At 36.5% G+C, this 25,144-nt stretch overlaps 1 protein-coding gene across 1 annotated transcript in view; it reads right to left on the bottom strand.

The window, feature by feature from the left end:
• Positions 1-25,144, bottom strand: part of CCDC18 (coiled-coil domain containing 18) — a gene marked incomplete at its 5' end in the record, with an annotated part of 115,835 nt that overhangs the window by 29,992 nt on the left and 60,699 nt on the right. The window contains 7 exons of the mRNA XM_079913536.1: positions 4,622-4,765; positions 5,984-6,100; positions 10,326-10,425; positions 16,086-16,299; positions 16,517-16,680; positions 19,617-19,759; positions 22,866-23,033. Of these exons, the coding sequence (XP_079769662.1) occupies positions 4,622-4,765; positions 5,984-6,100; positions 10,326-10,425; positions 16,086-16,299; positions 16,517-16,680; positions 19,617-19,759; positions 22,866-23,033 (1,050 nt within the window). The remainder of the gene's footprint in view (positions 1-4,621; positions 4,766-5,983; positions 6,101-10,325; positions 10,426-16,085; positions 16,300-16,516; positions 16,681-19,616; positions 19,760-22,865; positions 23,034-25,144) is intronic.

Genomic DNA, 25,144 nt, shown 5'->3' with positions numbered 1-25,144 from the left:
ATAACGAACCCAAAACAATTGAGAAAATGGGAATAGGAACATACATATCGATAATTACCTTAAATGTAAATGGACTAAATACTCCCACCAAAAGACACAGATTGGCTGAATGGATACAAAAACAAGACCCATATACATGCTGTCTACAAGAGACCCACTTCAGACCTAGAGACACATACAGACTCAAAGTAAGGTGATGGAAAAAGATATTCCATGCAAATGGAAACCAAAAGAAACCTGGAGTAGCAATTCTCATATCAGACAAAATAGACTTTAAAATAAAGACTATTAGAAGAGACAAAGAAGGACACCACATAATGATCAAGGGATCAATCCAAGAAGAAGATATAACAATTGTAAATATTTATGCACGCAACATAGGAGCACCTCAATACATAAGGCAAATACTAACAGCCATAAAAGGGGAAATCGACGTAACACATTCATAGTAAGGGACTTTAATACCCCACTTTCACCAATGGACAGATCATCCAAAATGAAAATAAATAAGGAAACACAAGCTTTAAATGATACATTAAACAAGATGGACTTAATTGATATTTATAGGACATTCCATCCAAAAACAACAGAATACACATTTTTCTGAGGTGCTCATGGAACATTCTCCAGGATAGATCATATCTTGGGTCACAAATCGAGCCTTGGTAAAGTTAATAAATTTGAAATTGTATCAAGTATCTTTTCCGACCACAAGGCTATGAGACTAGATATCAATTACAGGAAAAGATCTGTAAAAAATACAAACAGATGGAGGCTAAACAATACACTACTTAATAACGAAGTGATCAGTGAAGAAATCAAAGAGGAAATAAAAAAATACCTAGAAACCAATGACAATGGAAACACGACGACCCAGAACCTATGGGATGCAGCAAAAGCAGTTCTAAGAGGGAAGTTTATAGCAATACAATCCTACCTTAAGAAACAGGAAACATCTCAAATAAACAACCTAACCTTGCACCTAAAGCAATTAGAGAAAGAAGAACAAAAAAACCCTGAAGTTAGCAGAAGGAAAGAAATCATAAAAATGAGATCAGAAATAAATGAAAAAGAAATGAAGGAAACGATAGCAAAGATCAATAAAACTAAAAGCTGGTTCTTTGAGAAGATAAACAAAATTGATAAACCATTAGCCAGACTCATCAAGAAAAAAAGGGAGAAGACTCAAATCAATAGAATTAGAAATGAAAAAGGAGAAGTAACAACTGACACTGCAGAAATACAAAAGATCATGAGAGATTACTACAAGCAACTCTATGCCAATAAAAGAGACAACCTGGAAGAAATAGACAAATTCTTAGAAAGGCACAACCTGCCAAGACTGAATCAGGAAGAAATAGAAAATATGAGCAGACCAATCACAAGCACTGAAATTGAAAATGTGATTAAAAATCTTCCAACAAACAAAAGCCCAGGACCAGATGGCTTCACAGGCAAATTCTATCAAACATTTAGAGAAGAGCTAACACCTATCCTTTTCAAACTCTTCCAAAATATAGCAGAGGGAGGAACACTCCCAAACTCATTCTATGAGGCCACCATCACCTTGATACCAAAACCAGACAAGGATGTCACAAAGAAAGAAAACTACAAGCCAATATCACTGATGAACATAGATCAAAAATCCTCAACAAAATACTAGCAAACAGAATCCAATAGCACATTAAAAGGATCATACACCATGATCGAGTGGGTTTATTCCAGGAATGCAAGGATTCTTCAATATATGCAAATCAATCAATGTGATACACCATATTAACAAAGTGAACGAGAAAAACCATATGATCATCTCAATAGATGCAGAGGAAGCTTTCGACAAAATTCAACACCCATTTATGATAAAAACCCTGCAGAAAGTAGGCACAGAGGGAACTTTCCTCAACATAATAAAGGCCATATATGACAAACCCACAGCCAACATTGTCCTCAATGGTGAAAAACTGAAAGCATTTCCACTAAGATCAGGAACAAGACAAGGTTGCCCACTCTCACCACTCTTATTCAACATAGTTTTGGAAGTTTTAGCCACAGCAATCAGAGAAGAAAAGAAAATAAAAGGAATCCAAATCGGAAAAGAAGAGGTAAAGCTGTCACTGTTTGCAGATGACATGATACTATATAAAGAGAATCCTAAAGATGCTACCAGAAAACTACTAGAGCTAATCAATGAATTTGGTAAAGTAGCAGGATACAAAATGCACAGAAATCTCTGGCATTTCTATACACTAATGATGAAAAATATGAAAGTGAAATCAAGAAAACACTCCCATTTACCACTGCAACAAAAAGAATAAAATATCTAGGAATAAACCTACCTAAGGAGACAAAAGACCTGTATTCAGAGAATTATAAGATGCTGATGAAAGAAATTAAAGATGATACAAATAGATGAAGAGATATACCATGTTCTTGGATTGGAAGAATCAACGTTGTGAAAATGACTCTACTACCCAAAGCAATCTACAGATTCAATGCAATCCCTATCAAACTACCACTGGCATTTTTCACAGAACTAGAACAAAAAATTTCACAATCTGTATGGAAACACAAAAGACCCTGAATAGCCAAAGCAATCTTGAGAACAAAAAACGGAGCTGCAAGAATTAGGCTCCCTGACTTCAGACTATACTACAAAGCTACAGTAATGAAGACAGTATGGTACTGGCAGAAAAACAGAAAGATAGATCAATGGAACAGGACAGAAAGCCCAGAGATAAACCCATGCACATATGGTCACCTTATCTTTGATAAAGGAGGCAAGAATGTACAGTGGAGAAAGGACAGCCTCTTCAATAAGTGGTGCTGGGAAAACTGGACAGGTACATGTAAAAGTATGAGATTAGATCACTCCCTAGCACCATACACAAAAATAAGCTCAAAATGGATTAAAGACCTAAATGTAAGGCCAGAAACTATCAAACTCTTAGAGGAAAACATAGGCAGAACACTCTATGACATAAATCACAGCAAGATCCTTTTTGACCCACCTCCTAGAGAAATGGAAATAAAAACAAAAATGAACAAATGGGACCAATGAAACTTCAAAGCTTTTGCACAGCAAAGGAAACCATAAACAAGACAAAAAGACAACGCTCAGAATGGAGAAAATATTTGCAAATGAAGCAACTGACAAAGGATTAATCTCCAAAATTTATAAGCAGCTCAATAACAAAAAAACAAACAACCCAATCCAAAAATGGGCAGAAGACCTAAATAGACATTTCTCCAAAGAAGATATACAGACTGCCAACAAACACATGAAAGAATGCTCAACATCATTAATCATTAGAGAAATGCAAATCAAAACTACAATGAGATATCATCTCACACCAGTCAGAATGGCCATCATCAAAAAATCTAGAAACAATAAATGATGGAAAGGGTGTGGAGAAAAGGGAACACTCTTGCACTGCTGGTGGGAATGTGAATTGGTACAGCCACTATGGAGAACAGTATGGAGGTTCCTTAAAAAACTGCAAATAGAACTACTATATGACCCAGCAATCCCACTACTGGGCATATACCCTGAGAAAACCATCATTCAAAAAGAGTCATGTACCAAAATGTTCATTGCAGCTCTATTTACAATAGCCAGGAGATGGAAACAATCTAAGTGTCCATCATCAGATGAATGGATAAAGAAGATGTGGCACATATATACAATGGAATATTACCCATAAAAAGAAATGAAATGGAGCTATTTGTAATGAGATGGATAGACCTAGAGTCTGTCATACAGAGTGAAGTAAGTTATAAAGAGAAAGACAAATTTTGCTAACATATATATATGGAATTTAAGGGAAAAAATGTCATGAAGAACCTAGGGGTAAGACAGGAATAAAGACACAGACCTACTAGAGAATGGACTTGAGGATATGGGGAGGGGGAAGGGTAAGCTGTGACAAAGCGAGAGAGAGGCATGGACATATATACACTACCAAACGTAAGGTAGATAGCGAGTGGGAAGCATCCGCATAGCACAGGGAGATCAGCTCGGTGCTTTGTGACCGCCTGGAGGGGTGGGATAGGGAGGGAGATGCAAGAGGGAAGAGATATGGGAGCATATGTATATGTATAACTGATTCACTTTGTTATAAAGCAGAAACTAACACACCATTGTAAAGCAATTATACTCTAATAAAGAGGCAGAAAAAAAAAAAAGAAGCATAAGGACTTCCCTAGTGACGCAGTGGTTAAGAATCCGCCTGCTAATGCAGGGGACACAGGTTCGATCCCTGGTCCGGGAAGATCCCACATGCCATGGAGCAACTAAGCCTATGCACCACAACTACTGAGCCTGTGCTCTAGAGCCTGCAAACCACAACTACTGAGCCTGCACTCTAGAGCCCATGAGCCACGACTACTGAGCCCGCTTGTCACAACTACTGCAGCCCGTGTGCCTAGAGCCTGTGCTCTGCAACAAAGAGAAGCCACCGCAATGAGAAGCCCGCGCACCACAACGAAGACCCAACACAGCCAAAAAATAAATAAATAAATTTATAAAAGATAAATATAAAGCATATTTAACACTAAAAAAACAAAAACAAAACATAACGATTTATATCAATCTTGTTCCTTAGGAGGAAAATAATTTGCTTACAATTTCCATTTCTTTCATCTTTTCTTGTGTCCGTTCAATTTCTTTTTTCAGTTGACTTATCTCCTGTTCATTTTGTAGTGTTATAAACGCTTTTTCTCGAAGTTGTTCTTTGGCATTTTGCAATTTTTCATTCAAACCTTCTATCTGAATTTTAAACAGAGCAATGTTAATGTAACTAAAGAAAAATAATTCTTCAGTCAGAAATGCAATCCAAGTAAGTCAGGTTTTAAACATGTATATCTAAAATAGCAAAAATTTAAAAATGTTTTTCTTTTTCTTTTTTCTTTTAGAAGAGAGTGAGTTTATTAGAACAAAGATTCAAAAATATGTTTTTCTTAAAACAACCATAACTTTGACATAAGTATCAGAATTCTTGTGCCTAATAAAATGCTTATATGTATACCTAAAATATACTAAAAGAGATGACAGTCTCAACCACATTTGTATAAGAAAGGAAAATAAAGGTATGTTAAAACAACACACATTACGTGGCCTTAAAAATAATTTTACAGGTAATTATCTGCATGAGGTAAAAAATACAATTAGTGAAAACAAACTCCCCTTCTTTACTATGTTCCTTCCTTAGAGGCAACCACAGTTAATAGAATTACTTGCAAATCCTTCCAGAGATATTTTATACATATTCAGATATGCACACATTATAATAAATATGTGAACACGTTGACATACAAAAAAAATACATTTAAAATAACATTAAAAGGGTAAGCACCAGAAGCCGGGGAGTCAGAGAAAAGGAAAAATGTGGTGGAAGGGTACAAAGTTTCAGTTAGGCAGGATGAATAAATTCTGGAGATACAATGTATGGCACAGTGAATGACTGTAATTAGTAATACTATGTTGTATACTTGATAAGTGTTCTCATAAAAAAAAAGTAACTATATGAGGTTGTAGATATGTTAATTAGTTTGATTACTGTAATTATGTCATAATGTATGTGTATATTAAAACATCATGTTGTACATCTTAAATATATGCCATTTTTTGTCAATTATACCTCAATAAAGCTGGGGAAAAAATTGAGAAGAAAATGAATATAACATAGGATGTACAAGATAATTAAAATTATGCAGTATTGGGAATTCCCTGGCAGTCCTGTGGTTAGGACTCCATGCTGTCACTGCCAAGGGTCCAGGTTCAATCCCTGGTTGGGGAACTAAGATCCCACAAGCTACACAGCACAGTGAAAAAACAATAAATTAATAAATAAATAATAAAGTAAAATAATGCAGTATTTTTATTGTTTGTATTCTATTAAAAAGCTGTATTATGTGAATAACAGATGCTTACAGTTAAGGAGTTATTTGTTTTAAACAATTTAAGACGTAATTTTTAATAATTTACCTGTTTGTTGCTTTCTTTAAGTTCCAATTCTGATTTCTCCAGAGTACCCTCTAATTTAATTATTTTCTGTTCCATTTCTCCCCTGTACTCACGAATAGTCATATCCAAATGTGTAACCTAAGTACAAAAGCAACATTAAGCTGTCACTCAATTTTATTCTAACATGGAAAACTGTGTGCTTGCAATGTGATTTAGAATTGTTTATAGTGGGTATAACTAAAGAATAAATGCATCTCCAATAAATTATTAAAAAGAATGAGATAGGGGCTTCCCTGATGGTGCAGTGGTTGACAGTCCGCCTGCCAATGCAGGGGACATGGGTTTGTGTCCCGGTCTGGGAGGATCCCACATGCCGCGGAGCGGCTGGGCCCATGGGCCATGGCTGCTGAGCCTGCACGTCCAGAGCCTGTGCTCCGCAACGAGAGAAGGCACGACAGTGAGAGGCCCGCGTACCGCAAAAAAAAAAAAAAAAAAAAAAAAGAATGAGACAAATAATCATTGCTTAGTAATACTGGATCTTGAGCCTGATATATGATTATGTTCACATAAGTGACAAATAAAATGATTCAAACTTCATTTTATGCTTGATAAAAGCTGCTAGGGCTTCCCTGGTGGTGCAGTGGTTAAGAATCCGCCTGCCAATACAGGCGACATGGGTTCTATCCCTGGTCCAGGAAGATCCCACATGCCGCAGAGCAACTAAGCCTGTCCACCACAACTACTGAGCCTGCACTCTAGAGCCCGTGTGCCAAAACTACTGAATCCACATGCTGCAACTACTGAAGCCCGCGCACCTAGAGCCCGTGCTCCACAACAAAGAGAAGCAACCGCAATAAGAAGCCCGCACACTGCAACCAAGAGTAGCTCCCGCTCACCGCAACTAGAGGGAGCCCACGCACAGCAATAAAGACCAAATGCAGCCCCCCAAAATCAATAAAATTTAAGAAAAAAAAAGCTGCTAAATAACAATGCAACATGAAAATTGTGGGATGCAGCAAAAGCACTGCTTGGAGGAACATCTAAAGCATTGAATGCATATATTAGAAAAGAAGAAAGGGGCTTCCCTGGTGGTGCAGTGGTTGAGAGTCCGCCTGCCGATGCAGGGGACACAGGTCCGGGAAGATCCCACATGCCACAGAGCGGCTGGGCCTGTGAGCCATGGCTGCTGAGCCTGCGCGTCTGGAGCCTGTGCTCCTCAACGGGAGAGGCCACAACAGTGAGAGGCCCGCATACCGCAAAAGAAAAAAAAAAAAAAGAAGGCCTAAAATCAGTCATCTAAGCTTCCACCTTGGGTAACTAGAAAAAGAAGAGCAAATTAAATCCAAACTAAGCAGAAGAAAAAAATAATAAAAATTAGAGCAGAACTCAATGAAATTAAAATTGGGAAATCAATAGAGAAAATCAACAAAGCAAAAAGCTGGTTCTTTGAAAAGATCAATAATATAAATAAGTCTCCAGCCAGACTAACTTAAAAAAAAAAAGAGAGGATATAAATTGCTAATATGAGAAATGAAAGAGGAGATATTACTACAAATCTCAAGGACATTAAAAGGATAATAGAGAAATATTAAAAACAACTCTCTGCCCATGAATTTAATAAAACTAGATGAAATAGACGAGTTACTCGAAAGGCACAATCTGCCAAAACTCACACAAGAAGAGACAATCTGAATAAGCCTATATCTATTAAAGAAATTCAATCAATGATTAATAACTTTCCAAAACAGAAAGCACCAGACTCAGATGGATTCATTGCTGAATTCTACCAGACATTTAAGGAAGAAATTATACTAATTCTCTACACTCTCACTTAGTAGATAGAAGCAGAGGAAATACTAACTCATTCTCTGAGGCCAGCATTACCCTGATACCAAAAGCAGACAGAGACATTATAAAGAAAGAAAATTACAGACCAGTATCTTTCATGGACATAGATATAAAAATTCTCAATAAAATATTATTGAATCATACCCAACGATGTATAAAAAGAACTATACACCACAACAAGCGGGATTTTTTCTAGGTATGAAAGGCTTTTTCAACATTTGAAAATTAATTAATGTAACTGATCACATCAATAGGCTAAAGAAGAAAATCACATGATCATATTAATAGATGCAGAAAAAAACATTTGACAAAATCCAACATCTATTCATGATAAAAACTCTTGGTAAACTAGGAATAGAGAGTAACTACCTCAACTTGATAAAGAATATCTAAAAAAAACTAACAGCTAACATCACACTTAACAGTGAGAAACTCAAAGTTTTCCCATTAAGATCAGATACAAGGCAAAGATATTCCATCGTACCACTTCTTTTCAACATTGTACAGGATATCCTAGCTAATGCAGTAAGACAAGAAAAGGAAATAAAAGGTATACAGGTTGGGAACGAAGACATAAAACTGTCTTTGTTTGCAGATGACATGATGATTTAGGTAGAAAATCCAAAGGATTTGACAAAAAAATTCCTGGAACTAATAAGTGATTATAGCAGGTTGCAGGATACAAGGTTAATACACAAAAATCAATTGCTTTCCCATGTACCAGCAATGAACAAGAGAAATTTGAAGTTAAAAACAAAATTATCATTTATACTAGCATTCTCCAAAATGAAATAGTTATAAATCTAAACATATTCAAGATCTATATATGGAAAACTATAAAACTCCAATGAAAGAAATCAAAGAATTATATAAATGCAGAGAGAGTTCACGTTCATGGATAGGAAGACTTAATATTGTCAAGATGTCAGTTCTTCCCAACTTGATGTATAGATTCAAGGCAATGCCAATCAAAATCCCAGCAAGTTATTTTGTGGATATCAACAAACTGCTTCTAAAGTTTATAGGGAGAGGCAAAAAACCCAGAAGAGCCAACACAATTTTGAAAGAGAACAAAGTTGGAAAACTGACATTACTCAACTTCAAGACTTACTAAAAAGGTACAGTAATCAAGACAGTGTGGTACTGATGAAAGAATAGGTGAATAAATCAATGGAACAGAAGAGACCAGAAACAAACCCATGTAGATATAGTCGACTGATCTTTGACAAAGGAGCAAAGGCAATACAAGATATCCTTCAACAGGTGAATGGATAAATAAACCATAATATATCCAGGCAATGGAATACTATTCCATGTTAAAAAGAAATAAGCTTTGAAAAGACACGGAGGAAACTTAAATGCATATTACTAAGTGAAAGAAGCCAATCTGAAAAGGCTACAATACAATATGATTCCAACTGTATGACATTCTGGAAAAGGCAAAACTACAAAGACAGCAAAAAATCAGTGGTTGCCAGGGCTGGGATAAGAGGGAGAGGGATGAATAGGTGGGGCACAGAGGATTTTTAGGGCAGTGAAAATATTCTGAATGATACCATAATGATGGATAGCTGTCCAAACTCCTAGAATGTATAACACAAAAGTAAACTGTAATGTAAACTATGGACTTTGGGTGATTATGAAGTGTCAATGTATCAATAGGTTCATCAGCTTTAACAAATGTACCATTCTGGCAGGGAATGTTGATAATGGGGAAGGCTGCGCATCTGTGGGGGTGGGGCGTTTACAGGAAATCTCTCTACCTGCTGCTCAATTTTGCTGTGAACCTAAAACTGCTCTAAAAAATAAAGTCTTTTAAAAAAGATGTTGCTAAATAATGCCTTCTGAATATTTTTGTTCCTCTAATAAATACTAGCTGAGCAAGTAACTCCTTTAATCCCATTTTCTTCTGATATACAGTATTAAAAGAGATCAAAAGGTTCAGATACTAAGCTAAACTTCATCCCCGAAAATCCACCTGCTATAAAAATAGCAAGATAAAGAGAGATGACATATTTCTAATTTTAAAAATATTTATATGCACATAAAAAAGAAATACCTATAAAGGGACTTCCCTGGTGGCACAGTGGTTAAGAATCTGCCTGCCAATGCAGGGGACACGGGTTCGAGCCCTGGTCCAGGAAGATTCCACATGCTGCGCAGCAACTAAGCCCACGAGCCACAACTACTGAGCCTGCGCTCTAGAGCCCGCGAGCCACAACTACTGAGCCCATGCACCACAACTGAAGCCCACATGCCTAGAGCCCGTGCTCTGCAACGAGAAGCCACCTCAATGAGAAGCGCACACACAGCAATGAAGAGTAGAGAAAGCCCGGTCATAGCAACAAAGACCTAACACACCAAAATAAATGAATTTTTTTAAAAAAGCTATAAAAATGTCTATTTTGCCAAAAAGAGGGGACCTCTGAAACCTTGTGCGATTGTATTTTAACAGAAAATTTCATTAAAATATAGTTAAAAATATATATATATATATATAGTTAAGAAAACCAACTTGAGCTGCTCTTTGCTTTAGCTCCCAATTTCTCTCCTTAAGTGCCTGATCCATTTCAAGGAGTTCTTGCTTTTTGTCTTCAATCTCCATCTTGCATTCCCTGAAATTTAACAAAGTGAAAAAGATCTAAGCAAATAAATAGGAATATTATAGTTTCAAAAAAATTAAATCAAGTGGGTTACCTTTCCTGTAAGTTAAAAGTGACAGGATATATTCAACTATTTCAGATTGAGAGCTCACATTAAAGGAATAATGTATAAAGAAAATGACTGATATCAATTCAACTACTTTAACAGAGTGTTCTAAAAAGGCAAAAGTTAACTCAGATTCTACTATTGGAGACAATTTAAGCTAAATGTTAAAAGCACTACCAGGGAATAAGATTGAATCAGTATAAGAATTTTAAAAATATATCTATATTTTTTCATCTATAGATCAAAGGAGTGTTTGAAAGTCTTATATATAATAGCTGTGAGTTCACTATAACTGAACGAGGCATTTATCTCATGATTGATGTCCCTGATATCCAAAGCTCAGTAAAGGACCACTGTATTTCTTATGGGAATTTTTTAAAAACATCTTTATTGGAGTATAATTGCTTTACAATGGTGTGTTAGCTTCTGCTTTATAACAAAGTGACTCAGTTATACATATACATATGTTCCCATATCTCTTCCCTCTTGCGTCTCCCTCCCTCCCACCCTCCCTATCCCACCCATCTAGGTGGTCACAAACCACAGAGCTGATATCCCTGTGCTATGCGGCTACTTCCCACTAGCTATCTATTTTACATTTGGTAGTGTATATATGTCCATGCCACTCTCTCACTTTGTCACAGCTTACCCTTCCCCCTCCCCATATCCTCAAGTCCATTCTGTAGTAGGTCTGTCTTTATTCCCGTCTTGCCCCTAGGTTCTTCATGACCTTTTTTTCCCCCTTAGATTCTATATATATGTGTTAGCATACGGTATTTGTTTTTCTCTTTCTGACTTACTTCACTCTGCATGACAGACTCCAGGTCCCTTCACCTCACTACAAATAACTCAATTTTGTTTCTTTTTATGGCTGAGTAATATTCCATTGTATATATGTGCCACATCTTCTTTATCCATTCATGTGTTGATGGACACTTAGGTTGCTTCCATGTCCTGGCTATTGTAAATAGAGCTGCAATGAACATTTTGGTACATGACTCTTTTTGAATGATGGTTTTCTCAGGGTATATGCCCAGTAGTGGGATTGCTGGGTCATATGGTAGTTCTATTTGCAGTTTTTTAAGGAACCTCCATACTCTTCTCCATAGTGGCTGTATCAATTTACATTCCCACCAACAGTGCAAGAGGGTTCCCTTTTTTCCACCCCCTCTCCAGCATTTATTGTTTACAGATTTTTTGATGATGGCCATTCTGAACCCATGTGAGATGATATTTCATTGTAATTTTGATTTGCATTTCTCTAATGATTAATGATGTTGAGCATTCTTTCATGTGTTTGCTGGCAATCTGTATATCTTCTTTGGAGAAATGTCTATTTAGGTCTTCTGCCCATTTTTGGATTGGGTTGTTTTTTTGATATTGAGCTGCATGAGCTGCTTGTAAATTTTGGAGATTAATCCTTTGTCAGTTGCTTCATTTGCAAGTATTTTCTCCCATTCTGAACGTTGTCTTTTTGTCTTGTTTATGGTTTCCTTTGCTGTGCAAAAGCTTTTAAGTTTCATTAGGTCCTATCTATTTTTGTTTTTATTTCCATTTCTCTAGGAGGTGGGTCAAAAAGGATCTTGCTGTGATTTATGTCATAGAGTGTTCTGCCTATGTTTTCCTCTAAGAGTTTGATAGTGTCTGGCCTTACCATTTAGGTCTTTAATCCATTTTGAGTTTATTTTTGTGTATGGTGTTAGAGAGTGTTCTAATTTCATACTTTTACATGTACCTGTCCAGTTTTCCCAGCACCAGTTATTGAAGAGGCTGTCTTTTCTCCACTGTATATTCTTGCCTCCTTTATCAAAGATAAGGTGACATATATGCATGGGTTTATCTCTGGCTTTCTCAGATTCTACTATTGGAGACAATTTAAGCTAAATGTTAAAAGCATTACCAGGGAATAAGATTGAATCAGTATAAGAATTTTTAAAATATATCTATACTTTTTCATCTATAGATCAAAGGAGTGTTTGCAAGTCTTTTTTTTTGTTTTTTTTTTTTTTTTGCGTTATGCGGGCCTCTCACAGTTGTGGCCTCTCCAATCGCGGAGCACAGGCTCCGGACGCGCAGGCCCAGCAGCCCAGCCGCTCCACATGTGGGATCCTCCCGGACCGGGGCACGAACCCACGTTCCCTGCATTGGCAGGCGGACTCCCAACCACTGCACCAGCAGGGAAGCCCCTGCAAGTCTTTTATATATAATAGCTGTGAGTTCACTATAGTTGAACGAGGCATTTATCTCATGATTGATGTCCCTGATATCCAAAGCTCAGTAAACGACCACTGTATTTCTTATGCAAATTTTACTCAAAATGACACCTTACATTTAGTGAAGTATTGAAGTCTAATATAGAAATATTTTAAATGTATTTTTTAATGTATTTTTATAAATTCTAGCCCTCTTAAAACACTAACTTATGAATAATTTTATATATAAAAATGCTTAAAATGATACAATTTTAATATTTATATCACTCTGAAGCCTCTGATCAGAGAATTTTAATTTCAAACTCTAAGTTCTGATATCACAAAGGATGAAAATGTTGTTGATCTTGAATCTTCATATGATTTTCCAATCTTAAATATGAAACAATATAATAAAGGTGCTGCTTTAAAAAGCAGATTCTGAACTTCTTTAATGAGATGTTTACTGTTCTCCTAAAAGCCTGAAGAGTTCATACAAGGCTAAACTTATGTTCTAAAAGTAATATGAAATGAATTCTAAAGATAGCTCTAATTGCTGTCTATATGAATAGCTGCGCTTCCAAAATTCAGCTACTAGCTAGAATTTTAAGTTTTGTTTTACTTCTTTTATCCATTCATTCCCTTAATCATTTAGCAAATATTTATTGGATGTTTCTTATATGTCAAGGTTCTATGTACAGTGGAATTAATAGGCAACAGGATAGATGTTGTTCATTACATAGAGCTTACATTCTACTAGGTCAAGAGATGGACTATAAATAATAAACAACTCAACATGAAAAATATAATATAAAGTGCTATGTTAGAACATCAAATATAGTGATGAGATCGTGACTGGGAGGCTATATTAGAATAGGTGGTCAGGGAAGGGCGCTTTGAGGTAATGTGAAGGGTATGAAGAAGCTGGCCACACAACCATTATTTCAGGCCAAAGAAACAGCTATGACAGAAGTTCTAAGGTGGGAAAAAACTTGGTAAACTTTAAGTACAATAAAAAAGCCAGGAGCAAGCAGAACAATATGAAATGAGGCCAGAGAAGTAGGCAGGAACCTTGGGCTTTGTATTACAGGAAAAGGAGCTTGTATTTTTTTTTTTTCGATTGTGGTAAAATACATATAACATAAGATCTACCATTTTAACCACTTTAAAGTGTACAATGCAGTTACACTAAGTACATTCACAATGTTGTGTAACCATTACCACTATTTCCAGTACTTTTTCATCATTCTGAATGGAAACCCCATATCCATTAGCAGTTTTTTCCATTCTCCCTTCCCCCAGTCCCTGGCAACAATTAATCTGCTTTCTATCTCTATGGATTTGCTAATTCTGGATATTTCATATAAATGGAATTATGCAACATATATGTGGTTTCTTTCATTTAGCATAATATTTTCAAGGTTCATCCATGTTGTAGCATGTTTCAGTACTCTATTCCTTTTCACGGCTGATTAATATTCCTTGTATGGATACACCATACTGTGTTTATCCATTTACAACTATCAGTGTACAGCTGGGTCGTTTCCACTTACTGGTTATTGGGAATAGCTGTACTATGAACATTTGTGCAAAAGTTTTGTTTGAACACCTGTTTTCAATTCTTTTGGGTACTTACCTAGGAGTGGAATTACTGAGTTATATGGTTAATGTATGTTTAAATTATTGAGGAACTGCCACACTGTTTTCCACAGAGGCTGTAACCTTTTTAGTTTACCATTTGTTATTTTCTGCTTGGATTTTTGTGTGTGTGGGGGGTATACGGGCCTCTCACTGTTGTGGCCTCTACCGTTGCGGAGCACAGGCCCTGGACGCGCAGGCTTAGCGGCCATGGCTCATGGGCCCAGCCGCTCCGTGGCATGTGGGATCTTCCCGGACCAGGGCACGGACAGGCGGACTCTCAACCACTGCGCCACCAGGGAAGCCCTTCTGCTTGGATTTTTTTTGTTTGTTTTTATTATGGCCATCTTAGTCGGATTGAAGTGGTATCTCATTGTGGTTTTGATTTACATTTCCCAAGGAGCTTGGTTATTATTCTGAATCTTTTGGGAAGCCATTAGAAGATTAAGTAGGGAAGCAATATGATCTGATTTATGTTTTGAATCATAAACTTAAATCAATTCTGTGGAGAATGAATTGTGGGGAAGGTCAAGAATTTAAGCTGGTAGACCAGGTGGGAAGCCAGAGCAACAGACCAGGTGAGAGATGATGATGGCTTGTGCTAAGGTGGTAGTAGAAAAAATAAGAAATCAATAGACTTCAGAATATGTTTTAGAAATAAAGTTGACATGACTTGCTAATAGACTGGATGAAAAAAGGGAGGGAAAGAGATAAAAATAATCTTATAGATTTCTGGTTTAAGCAACTCCATAATAATGAGATGGAGGAAGGGCAGGGTTATGAGTAAAAAAAATGAATTGTTTTAGCCACGTTTAAGATGCCTCTTTAAAATACGTCAGTGGAGATAACAAGTAGGTCATTAGATATGAGTCTGGAGTTTGGAGAAGAGGTCTTTCTAGAGATATGGGTTTGGAAGTCTCTGACACATAGTATTTAAAGCTATGTGAAATTTACCAAGAATGAATTTGTGGGTAGAAAAGAGAAGGGGTCCTGCTCTGAACCAAAGGTTACAATATCTAAGATTCTGGGTCACCTTGCTTCTCTCTATCCTGTTCTTTCATTACACATTTCACATCCTGGTCTGTTTTCCTTTTCAGAATCCATTTCCTACACTTTGGCTCCAGTCTGGCTCTCCACCCCTACTCACCACAGATGTGTACTGGAACAGCATTTTATGCTATTGCTGCTAATCTAAGAAACCAGACTTTAGAGTTGGACAGACTGTGTTTCACTCCCCTCTCTGGACCCTACTATCTGACTTTGGGCATTTTACTTAATTTTCTCAAGCCTCAGTTTTCTCAAGCATAAAAAGGTGATAATAAGCAACTCATAGGTTTGTTGTAAAGAAATGATTGAGATCATATATGAAGTCCCTGCCATAGTCCTGGCACAAAATTAGGGCTTAACACAAAGAACAACATTGTTATTGTTAATATTATTTTTCTATTAATCAGTGCTGTATGCTGGTCCAACCATTTTTTATCACTGTGGGATACAGGAGAGGGCCAATGTAAAATGGTCCAAAGAACAAGGATGGAAGTATTAGCCAACAGCAACAGCTATATTAGTGAGATGGAGCATAGGATGAACTGCCTAGGATGAGACACAGTGAGCTAAAGGCAGTTGAGAAGTTTGGACATCTAGAATTCAACAACAAACTCTATAGTATGACCCAAGGACTAAGGGTAATAAAGTGAAGTACCTGTAACTGTGATATCATTTTTTAGTATTTAACTCACCTAAGTTCAGCTGTGAGATCCGTTATAGCAGTGTATTTTTCCTCTAATGATAACTGAGCCTTCTGTAGAACATCTCTCAATTCCTGGAGTTGTCTTAAAGTACTCTTTAATTCTCCATGAGCATTTTGTAGTTCAGTCTCTAGTACTTCCCGTTTCTGCAAGGCTTCTGTTAGTTCAGTTTCAGTGTGGTGCTGTAACTTTTCTAACTCCTTCACTGTTAAAAGCAGAGAATAATTTTAGAATTATATATATAAACTACTTGTTATTCAGAAATTTGTAAGCAATTATAATTAAGAATATCCAATTTTATTCATCTATAAGAGGCAAAATACCACTGATTGTCCCTTCCCCGTCATCTCAAATTCTCACTTTATTCCATTTCTTTAAATATACAAATGCAGGCAGCTAAGCTGAGCTAACCTGTTGCTTACCAGCGTTTGTTTTCTTATCTAGTTCTGTCTTTGTCTGTTCTAATATCATGTCTAACTGAGAGAGATGCATTGCTTTATTTTCTCCATCTCGTTTTAGGTGCTTTATTTCTTTTTCCATTTTATACAGTTCTTCTTTGTAGTGATCCATCTCAAGTTTTACTTGCCTAATTAAAAACAAAAAATAAAATAAATAATAATTTGGAAACTTAAAAATCAACTAACTTATCTCTGACTGAACAAAGTCTGCAAGTTATATAAAGACAAATATCAGCAAAATGTCTAGTCATCGTGGGATGAATTGGGAGATTGGGATTGGGACTGACATATATATACCATATATGACATATATATACTAATATGTATAAAATGGATAACTAATTAAAAACCTGCTGTATAAAAAAAATGTCTAGTCAGAATCTTAAATCACCTATTATATTGTTAAAAATGCTCCAACTAATAGATTGTAATTCTGTACCAATTACATGCCACTAAACACAACTATATGATGTATTTACCTAGTACACTACCTGGCACACAAAAGGTGCTCAATGTATTTGTTTTCTTTCTATTTGGAGATATTTTAATTTTTTTTTTAAGATTGTTGTTTTTGATGTGGACCATTTTTAAAGTCTTTATTGAATTTGTTACAATATTGCTTCTGTTTTATGTTTTGGCTTTTTGGCCGCGAGGCATGTGGGATCTTAGCTCCGTGACAAGGGATGAACCCGCACTCCCTGCACTGGAAGGCGAGGTCTTAACCACTGGACCACCAGGAAAATCCCTGAGATATTTTAATTTTAAAACAGATCCACAGAGATATATAACAGATATATTTTAACTCTAAACCCTTTTGGGAGAGAAAAACAGTTTTATAAATTATAGTTTCAGAAGTGAAAGAAGCAATAGTTGGAACAGAGAAAAACCCTGCTTCATGAAGAGAAGATCTTGGAACTAGATATATCTTTCTTATGAAGTTTATTCATCTAGTTCATAAGCTTCCTACTAGTAATTAGAACTTATTTTACCCACTGAATGTGCCTATTAGCTATAATTAAGAAGAGTTTTTGTCTAGAAGTCAAAGGGTGGGAGTAAGAAAAGAAAGAAGCAGTTATTTCAATTTTCTTAGTGAAACAAAAGCAAGATCATCAGTGAGAGCAAGGATTGGGGAGGGGTTGTTAGAGTTTTGAAAGAAAAGGCAAAGGTGTAAAAGAGTCCTCTACAAGAGTAAGTAACATTATGATTGTCAGACAGACAGCATTAAGAAAATGCCTAAGGTTTTGAAGTTATGGGTATAAAGTAAGACTGGTCAGTGTCGTTATATTTTTCTCCAGCCTCTGTAAAGATGCAAGCATGAATTAGTCTGAGTTGGATTTTTAGTTCTGTGTACACAAAGTAAGAGAGAGGTAAAGGAGTTGTGGGTTTATGTAAATCAGTGATTTTAATGATTAATTAGAATTTAAGCTAGGTAAAGAGAGGAGAAAGGGCATTAGGGAATGAGACAGTGGTAGAACTGATAGATCAGAGGTCCTAGTTACATCAAAGAATTGTTGAATTGGGGATATTAAAGGGAATGAGGTAATAATATAGAGGTAGATGCATAGTATTCAGATTATGTTGAAATAATGGAGATATTAGAAACGATAAGATCTAGGATAAATAATGTGAGTGAGTGGCTGAGGATCAGCTAGATAGATGTATATTGAAATCCCCAAGAATAAAGACAGGAGTAGTGTTGGAAAGAGCTATGTAAGTCAGGTGGCCTGTAGGTGTCAGCAACAACGAGGGATGATATGATCTGATGACATGAGGTTCATGGTGTATGTCATACTATTTCCCATCTCAATCCTGTGGTACAAGAACTATGGGGAAAAGTTTTTACTTTAGAGAGCTGCAGGGGAAGAAGCAATGTCCTCAGGGGACAGTCACATTTCTGTTACAGCAAGAGAAAAGAAGAGATAGAGAATATAGGGAATGTCTTTCAGGATGGACTGTAAATTCCAGAGGATAAAGTGGAAATCTTTCACAAGTTCAGATGCGGTGGGAAAAGGAAAGAAAATACATGAGGAGGTTTTTGGGACTTAGTAAGAGAGATGAGGGTAAATCTAACGCCTGGAAATCTGATGCTTCTGGGGAATCTGGCACAAGCAAAGATAAAGTTACAATGTTGATTAGTTTTTGTGGAATTAAGGTACACACTGGTGGTGAGGCTGTGTTAGTGGATAGACAAATATCAATGGCAGAAAGAAGGTCTGAAGAACTGTGGTCTTAGTCTTAAACATAGGATATCTTCTTGACCCCACTGACAGAGTTGAGGATATCTGGGTAAGCAAGTTGCTACTCAAAGCACAAAGGCCCTACCTTTATTCCTGTCAGAGCGGGGGAGGGAGTCTGAGGATGTTGTGGTTTAAGTTCAAATGCATAAGTTAACTCTTATTCCTGTTGGTAGAATGGTGGGCTAATTAAGAGTTTATTATTAATTATGTCAACTCTTGTCGACAAAGTATAAGAGGTCTGGGGAAGCTAGGTATAACTTTCAGCTCATAATTCCCTTTCTTGACCAAATAACTATTGATTTCTTAGCACAGCCCAGCCACATTAAATCAGGATCTTTAGAGGTAGGACCTAGACATCAGTACTTTTTAAAGCTCCTTGGGTGATTTTAATGTTCAGTCAATGTTGAGACCACTGTTTTCTTCTATTAATTTACTCCCTCCCATAAACAATTAGAATCCATGAAAAATTCCTCTATATGAGTACATCTTTGCCTGACACTTTCACAATTCAAGTTAATAAAACAGTTGCTGAGTGCCTATGAGGTACAAGGAACTATGCTGATTGTTGTGGGAGGACCCTTAAATTAAACCATATATTATCTTGGCCTTAAGGAACTACAATATAGTAGGAGAGAAAAGGATATTAACTTATAATACTAAAAGGCATGAGGGATATGAGGGAGGTGCAAACAATGCTATAGGAACACACACCGTAGAGAAATTAATTCCTCAAGCAAACACTTCACTGAACATTATCTGATAGTGAAACTCAAATGTGACTGATGTTAAAGCAGGAAGACAAATATAAACTAACATATTCATTTTACCTGGCAGTACCAGTAAGTTCAATAACTTTTTGCCTTTTTAAATCTGCTTCATATGTGGCTGCTTCACATTTTTCCTCCATTTTTCTCAACTTTTCAGCTGAACTTTCCCTTTGTTTCTGAAGCTCTTGTTCAAGTTTTGATACCTTGTAAAGCAATTTTCAGTTAAGTATTTTAAATTCAAACACAGTTCAACATTTTTCAGAAGAAAAATATTTATATAAATTTGTAGCCTAGCCTATCAGTTTCAAGATGTTATTACAAAAATCAAAGTATAGACCGAGAAACAACGTTTTGAAAATATGAAAGCAAAACAATTTTTAATAAGAAAGATATTTCATTCACACACATACTTATAGAAGTGACCACATCATAACACTAAAATAGGACTTAAAAGAATTGTACAGAATAATGGTAAATGTTCCTCTTTTCATCATCCTCATCTGAAATGCTCTTTCTGCTCTTGTCAAACTATGTTTCTCTCCTTCTTCACAAATTGGCTCATACCAATTCCTAGAATTCCCATCTGCCCTCAAACGTTACAACTTGCATTTGCTCCTATTCATTCCTCCTGTTTTACTACATTGCAGGAGGTATTCTTCCTCCTATGTAAGTCAAACTGCTTCATAGGCGTTCTGGATTCAACTCCAATCCACTTTTTAAGGAACCTCATACTACTACCTCTACTCTCTGCTATATCTTCAATCTCTCTTTCTTCTGGTTTCTTTTTTTTTTTTTTTTTGCGGTATGCGGGCTTCCCACTGTTGTGGCTTCTCCCGTTGCGGAGCACAGGCTCCGGATGCGCAGGCTCAGCGGCTATGGCTCCCGGGCCCAGTCGCTCCGCGGCATGTGGGATCTTCCCGGACCGGGGCACGAACCCGTGTCCCCTGCATCGGCAGGCGGACTCTCAACAACTGCGCCACCAGGGAAGCCCTCTTCTGGTTTCTTTATATTAGCATTTAAACATGTTCAAGACCTTCCTATCATAAAAAACTTTCCTCCACACCTCTACCTCCTTCCGACTACCACCATTTCTTTCCTCCTCTTTATAGCCCAACTTCTCAGATTTTTTCTATGCTTGTTGTATCATTTTTCTCACTTTCTCATTCATTCCTCAACCCATAGCAATCTAGACACTGTACAGAAACTACACTGTGTCACCAATGGCTTCCATGCAGCTAATTCCAATGGACATTTTTCAACTTTCAATTTACTTGACACTGATTGCAGCAGCCCATGACACCAATTATCATCCTTTAAGTCATGAAATACTTACTTTGGCTTCCAGGTACTGTATCCTTCAGAGCTCTGTCAAAGTCAGGCATCTCACCCCTCACTCTATGTTCTCTCCCTAGTTAACCTCAGCCACTTCATTTTTTTTTTTTCAATTTTTTTTTTTGGCTGCATTGGGTCTTCGTTGCTGCACGCAGGCTTTCTCTAATGGCAGCGAGCGGGGGCTACTCTTCGTTGCGGTGCACGGGCTTCTCATTGAAGTGGCTTCTCTTGTTGCGGAGCACGGGCTCTAGGCGTGCAGCCTTCAGTAGTTGCAGCATGTGGGCTCAGTAGTTGCAGCAGTGGGCCCTAGAGCACACAAGCTTCAGTAGTTGCGGCACGTGGGCTCCTTGTTGCGGCGCGCAGACTCTAGGGCACATAGGCATCAGCAGTTGTGGCTTGTGGGCTCTAGAGCACAGGATTGGTAGTTGTGGCGCACGGACTTAGTTGCTCTGTGGAATGTGGGATCTTCCCATACCAGGGATCGAAGCCATGTCCCCTGCATTGGCAGGTGGATTCTTAACCACTGTGCCACCAGGGAAGTCCCACTTCATATTTTCAATGAACATTTACATGACTGTGATCTCAAAGTTAATATCTGGCTAATGACTTTGATATCCTCCCTGCTCTTCTAAAACCTCTCATTGAAGAACTAAGTACAGATTATAAGTCATTAATATCCACACCCCCAACTTAAGTTCCAAATATAAAATTAAAATAGTACCCAGGTAAAAAGGAAAGGGAACTATGGAAAATCTACCCATTCTGTGTTTGATTAAATGGCACACTCATAAGCAGAAAGAATCTAAAGATAACAATCTGAATAAATCCAACACGAACATGAATAAAAAGTAGAAAAAATATATGCTGGAAAATTTATTCCAAATACTGAAGGAATTTTTAGATATAAACTTTTTAGACCCTCAAATAAATTAAACAAGACATAAAAATCTCTTAAAACAAAGATCATGAAGAAATAAAATAACCAAATGAAAAATACAAAGGAATTGATAGACTTAAGGAAAAAAAAACTCAGAAGAAAACCGTAAGACCCTTATAGAAATGAAAACAATTTCAGAAAGAACAAGAATTATAATCAATCTTACAAAAACTGGAGTCACTGACAAGGGATTTAGAAAGTGGGAATCAAATAACAGATGAGATGAAGAAATGCCTCAGGATGAAGCTGTACAACAGGCATAGCAAACAGTAGGTCTAGACTTAAACAAAAGGGATGGAGAGCCACAGGACAGATGTCTCTAAAAAAGAAAATACAGAATACCTGCCTGATATATTTGAATGTGCAGAGAAGAGATTCTTTAGTTCCACTGGAGAGGCTGAGGATGAAGTTAGAATACATAGATTAAAAAGTCATACAAATGACAAAAAGTGAGGTGTAGTGAGGTTACTGGGAACTATCATTTTCTAATTTATACTTTTCTGTAAAGTGTGATGAGAGGAAAACAAAACAAAAAATGTGAAATATCTGTCAGAATAATTCAGATGAATTTGGTAATGAATGAAAGAGAAAAGATTCGATTCTAGAATAAAATTTCCTAGGATTCTTTCTTTGGAGTAATAACTTATTTTTTAAAATGAGTAGTTTCCTTTGGGATTTTTCTTTTAGTGCATTGCTTGGCATTTCTTTAGGGATTATCACACATCTCCTGATCCAAAATGAAGAAATTGAAAGCTATAATGATTCAGATAGGTATTATATTCAGGTCCAAAAAGGAAAAACTGAATAAAGAAGACTAAATTATAACTAAGTTGGATAGAGTGACAAAAATGTGCCCACGGTATTACAGATCACATTACATTGGAATAAAACTTTATACATTTTACAATGTTAATTTAGAATATTTCTTATAATATGGTATCTTTGAGGTTAAACAGCAATTTACATAACTAGCAAAAAAATCTATTATCAATTTAAAAAAATTTCTATTTCATAAAACCATTTTGCCCAATAATATATACCTGTTTTTCAAGTTTAGTTTGAATGTCTTCTAGCTCTCCATTTCTAAATGTCTCTTGTTGTAACATTTGCTGCTGTTGTTGAAGAGTATGCTGCAGAATAACATTTTGCTCAGTAGTCTCTTGAAGACTGTGATTTTTAATCTTCAGCTCTTTCTGTAAACAATATACCTAACAAATATACACATTTCTCATTATAATGACATATTTCAAATAAAAAGCAATAAAATGTCAATGTTGTCTACCTTATTAGATAATTACCCTCACTTGTCATATGGGACAATTGTATTCACAGCTATAATTTATTATGTGGAAGGGCAGGGCTCATTTTTCTGATGGGGAGGTATGTTAGAAGGGCCTGTTAATAGGGTTGGTTCTTGGATGATGTCTGGGAATGTGGCTTTTGAAATATTCCTTAAGTGATGAGACTTTTCCATGGCTAGGGCACCAAATCATGCTTTCCTTCTAGGAGTTTGGAATTCTGATACTTATGGCTGTTCTTATGTGACCAGCCCCCAATAAAAAACCTTGAACTTTGAGTCATAAGCAGGCTTCCCTGGGCAGAAGTACTGCATAAATGTTGCCACATTTCACTGCTACAAAAAGGAGCTTATTCTGCGTGACTTCTCCCAGAACAAGGGAGAAAATATAGGAAGCCATGGATTTCTTCACACTCCATTTGATATATCTTTTTCTCTTATTGATAATAAACCATAACCATGAAAACACTGTATAAATGTTAGGTGCTATTTAGTACATTATTGTTGCTATTATTGCCATTGTTTGTAAAATAATATCCCAGCAAGCACTCTTGAATATTCACGCTCCAAAAAACATACAGGAAAACAATACCAACTAAGAAATTGCACTTATTCACTCCAAATATTTAGGACTTGAATATGCTGATCCCCCAAATTGCTTTAAATGAAACCTTTGGAGTTATCTGGGAGAACCTATTAAGAAGGAAAAAAAATGCCCTTTGTCCAAGAAATCCAAATACTAAAAAGTGCCAAATCATTTTAAAATTCTATAAATAATACAGCATAATTTCATATATATTTCATAATATTTGTTACCTGTTCCTAAAGTAAGGGGAAGGTTTACTAAATGATGATATATAAATCTGATTTTAAAAGATGCAACCATTTAGGGCTTCCCTGGTGCACAGTGATTGAGGGTCTGCCTGCCAATGTCAGGGACGCGGGTTCGTGCCCCGGTCCAGGAGGATCCCACATGCCGTGGAGCAGCTTGGCCCATGAGCCATGGCCGCTAAGCCTGCACGTCCGGAGCCTGTGCTCCGCAATGGGAGAGGCCACAACAGTCAGAGGCCCGCGTACCGCAAAAAAAAAAAAAAAAAGATGCAACCATTTAAAATCACAGTTTAGGGAGTTCAGTGGTGGCCTAGTGGCCCAGGTTCAATCCCTGGCTGGGGAACTGAGATCCTGCAAGCCACATGGCATGGCCAAAAAAAAAAAAAAAAATCATAATTTAAAGGACAGTGACAAATAAATTTTACAAAATAAAGTGAAAAAAAAATCCCACATTTCATTAATATGAAAAACACTCAGGCAAATAGAAAAGTGAAAAGTATTAGAGAGTATTAGTATTAGAGTGAATTGTAAGTAAATCTTCTTCAAAAGATTTCTTATTGTTGCTTATGTAATAACTTTTTAAAATGAAGGAAAATAAACCCATCCCTTTAAAGCAAACAATCTTTCTAATAAATATCAACCCAGAAGAAAGTATTTTTAAACTCCTAAGAAACAGTGAAGAAGAATCCTGACTTGGTTTTTTCTAATTATACAGCAGTGGAATATTCAGCAGCATCATGAAAGGCTTAGGGGCCAAATAGCCTTTGCTTATGATAAGAAGCTCTTAAATTTCAAACTTCTTCATTATATGATGACACTGTAAACTTAGAGAACCTTACATATAAGAGGCAACTATCCAATTTCTAATATTATTATAATTCTTTTTAATGCTAATCTATTTTACTTAATGTTGTCTGTATGAAAATAATTTATTTAGTGTAAATAGGTATCAGTGACACCTGTTTTGTTTTTCCTGCTAGCTCCTGAGAAAACTACAGATCACAGCTCTGCTGTAGTTTACTTTATATAGAACGGACTTGCCTATAAGTTTATATACTATTCTTTGTTTACTGGAACATGCTGTCTTATACTTACTTTCCTAATCAAAAAAAAAAATGGACAAAGTATTAAAATAAGACAAACTATTAGAAAAAAGATAAAGCCTAACCAAAACACTAAGAAAGTCATACC

This window comes from Stenella coeruleoalba (assembly GCF_951394435.1).
Source record: "Stenella coeruleoalba genome assembly, chromosome: 1".
Lineage (NCBI taxonomy): Eukaryota > Metazoa > Chordata > Mammalia > Artiodactyla > Delphinidae > Stenella > Stenella coeruleoalba.
Note: the sequence above shows the minus strand (reverse complement) of the source record. Positions and strands in the feature narration are given on the sequence as shown.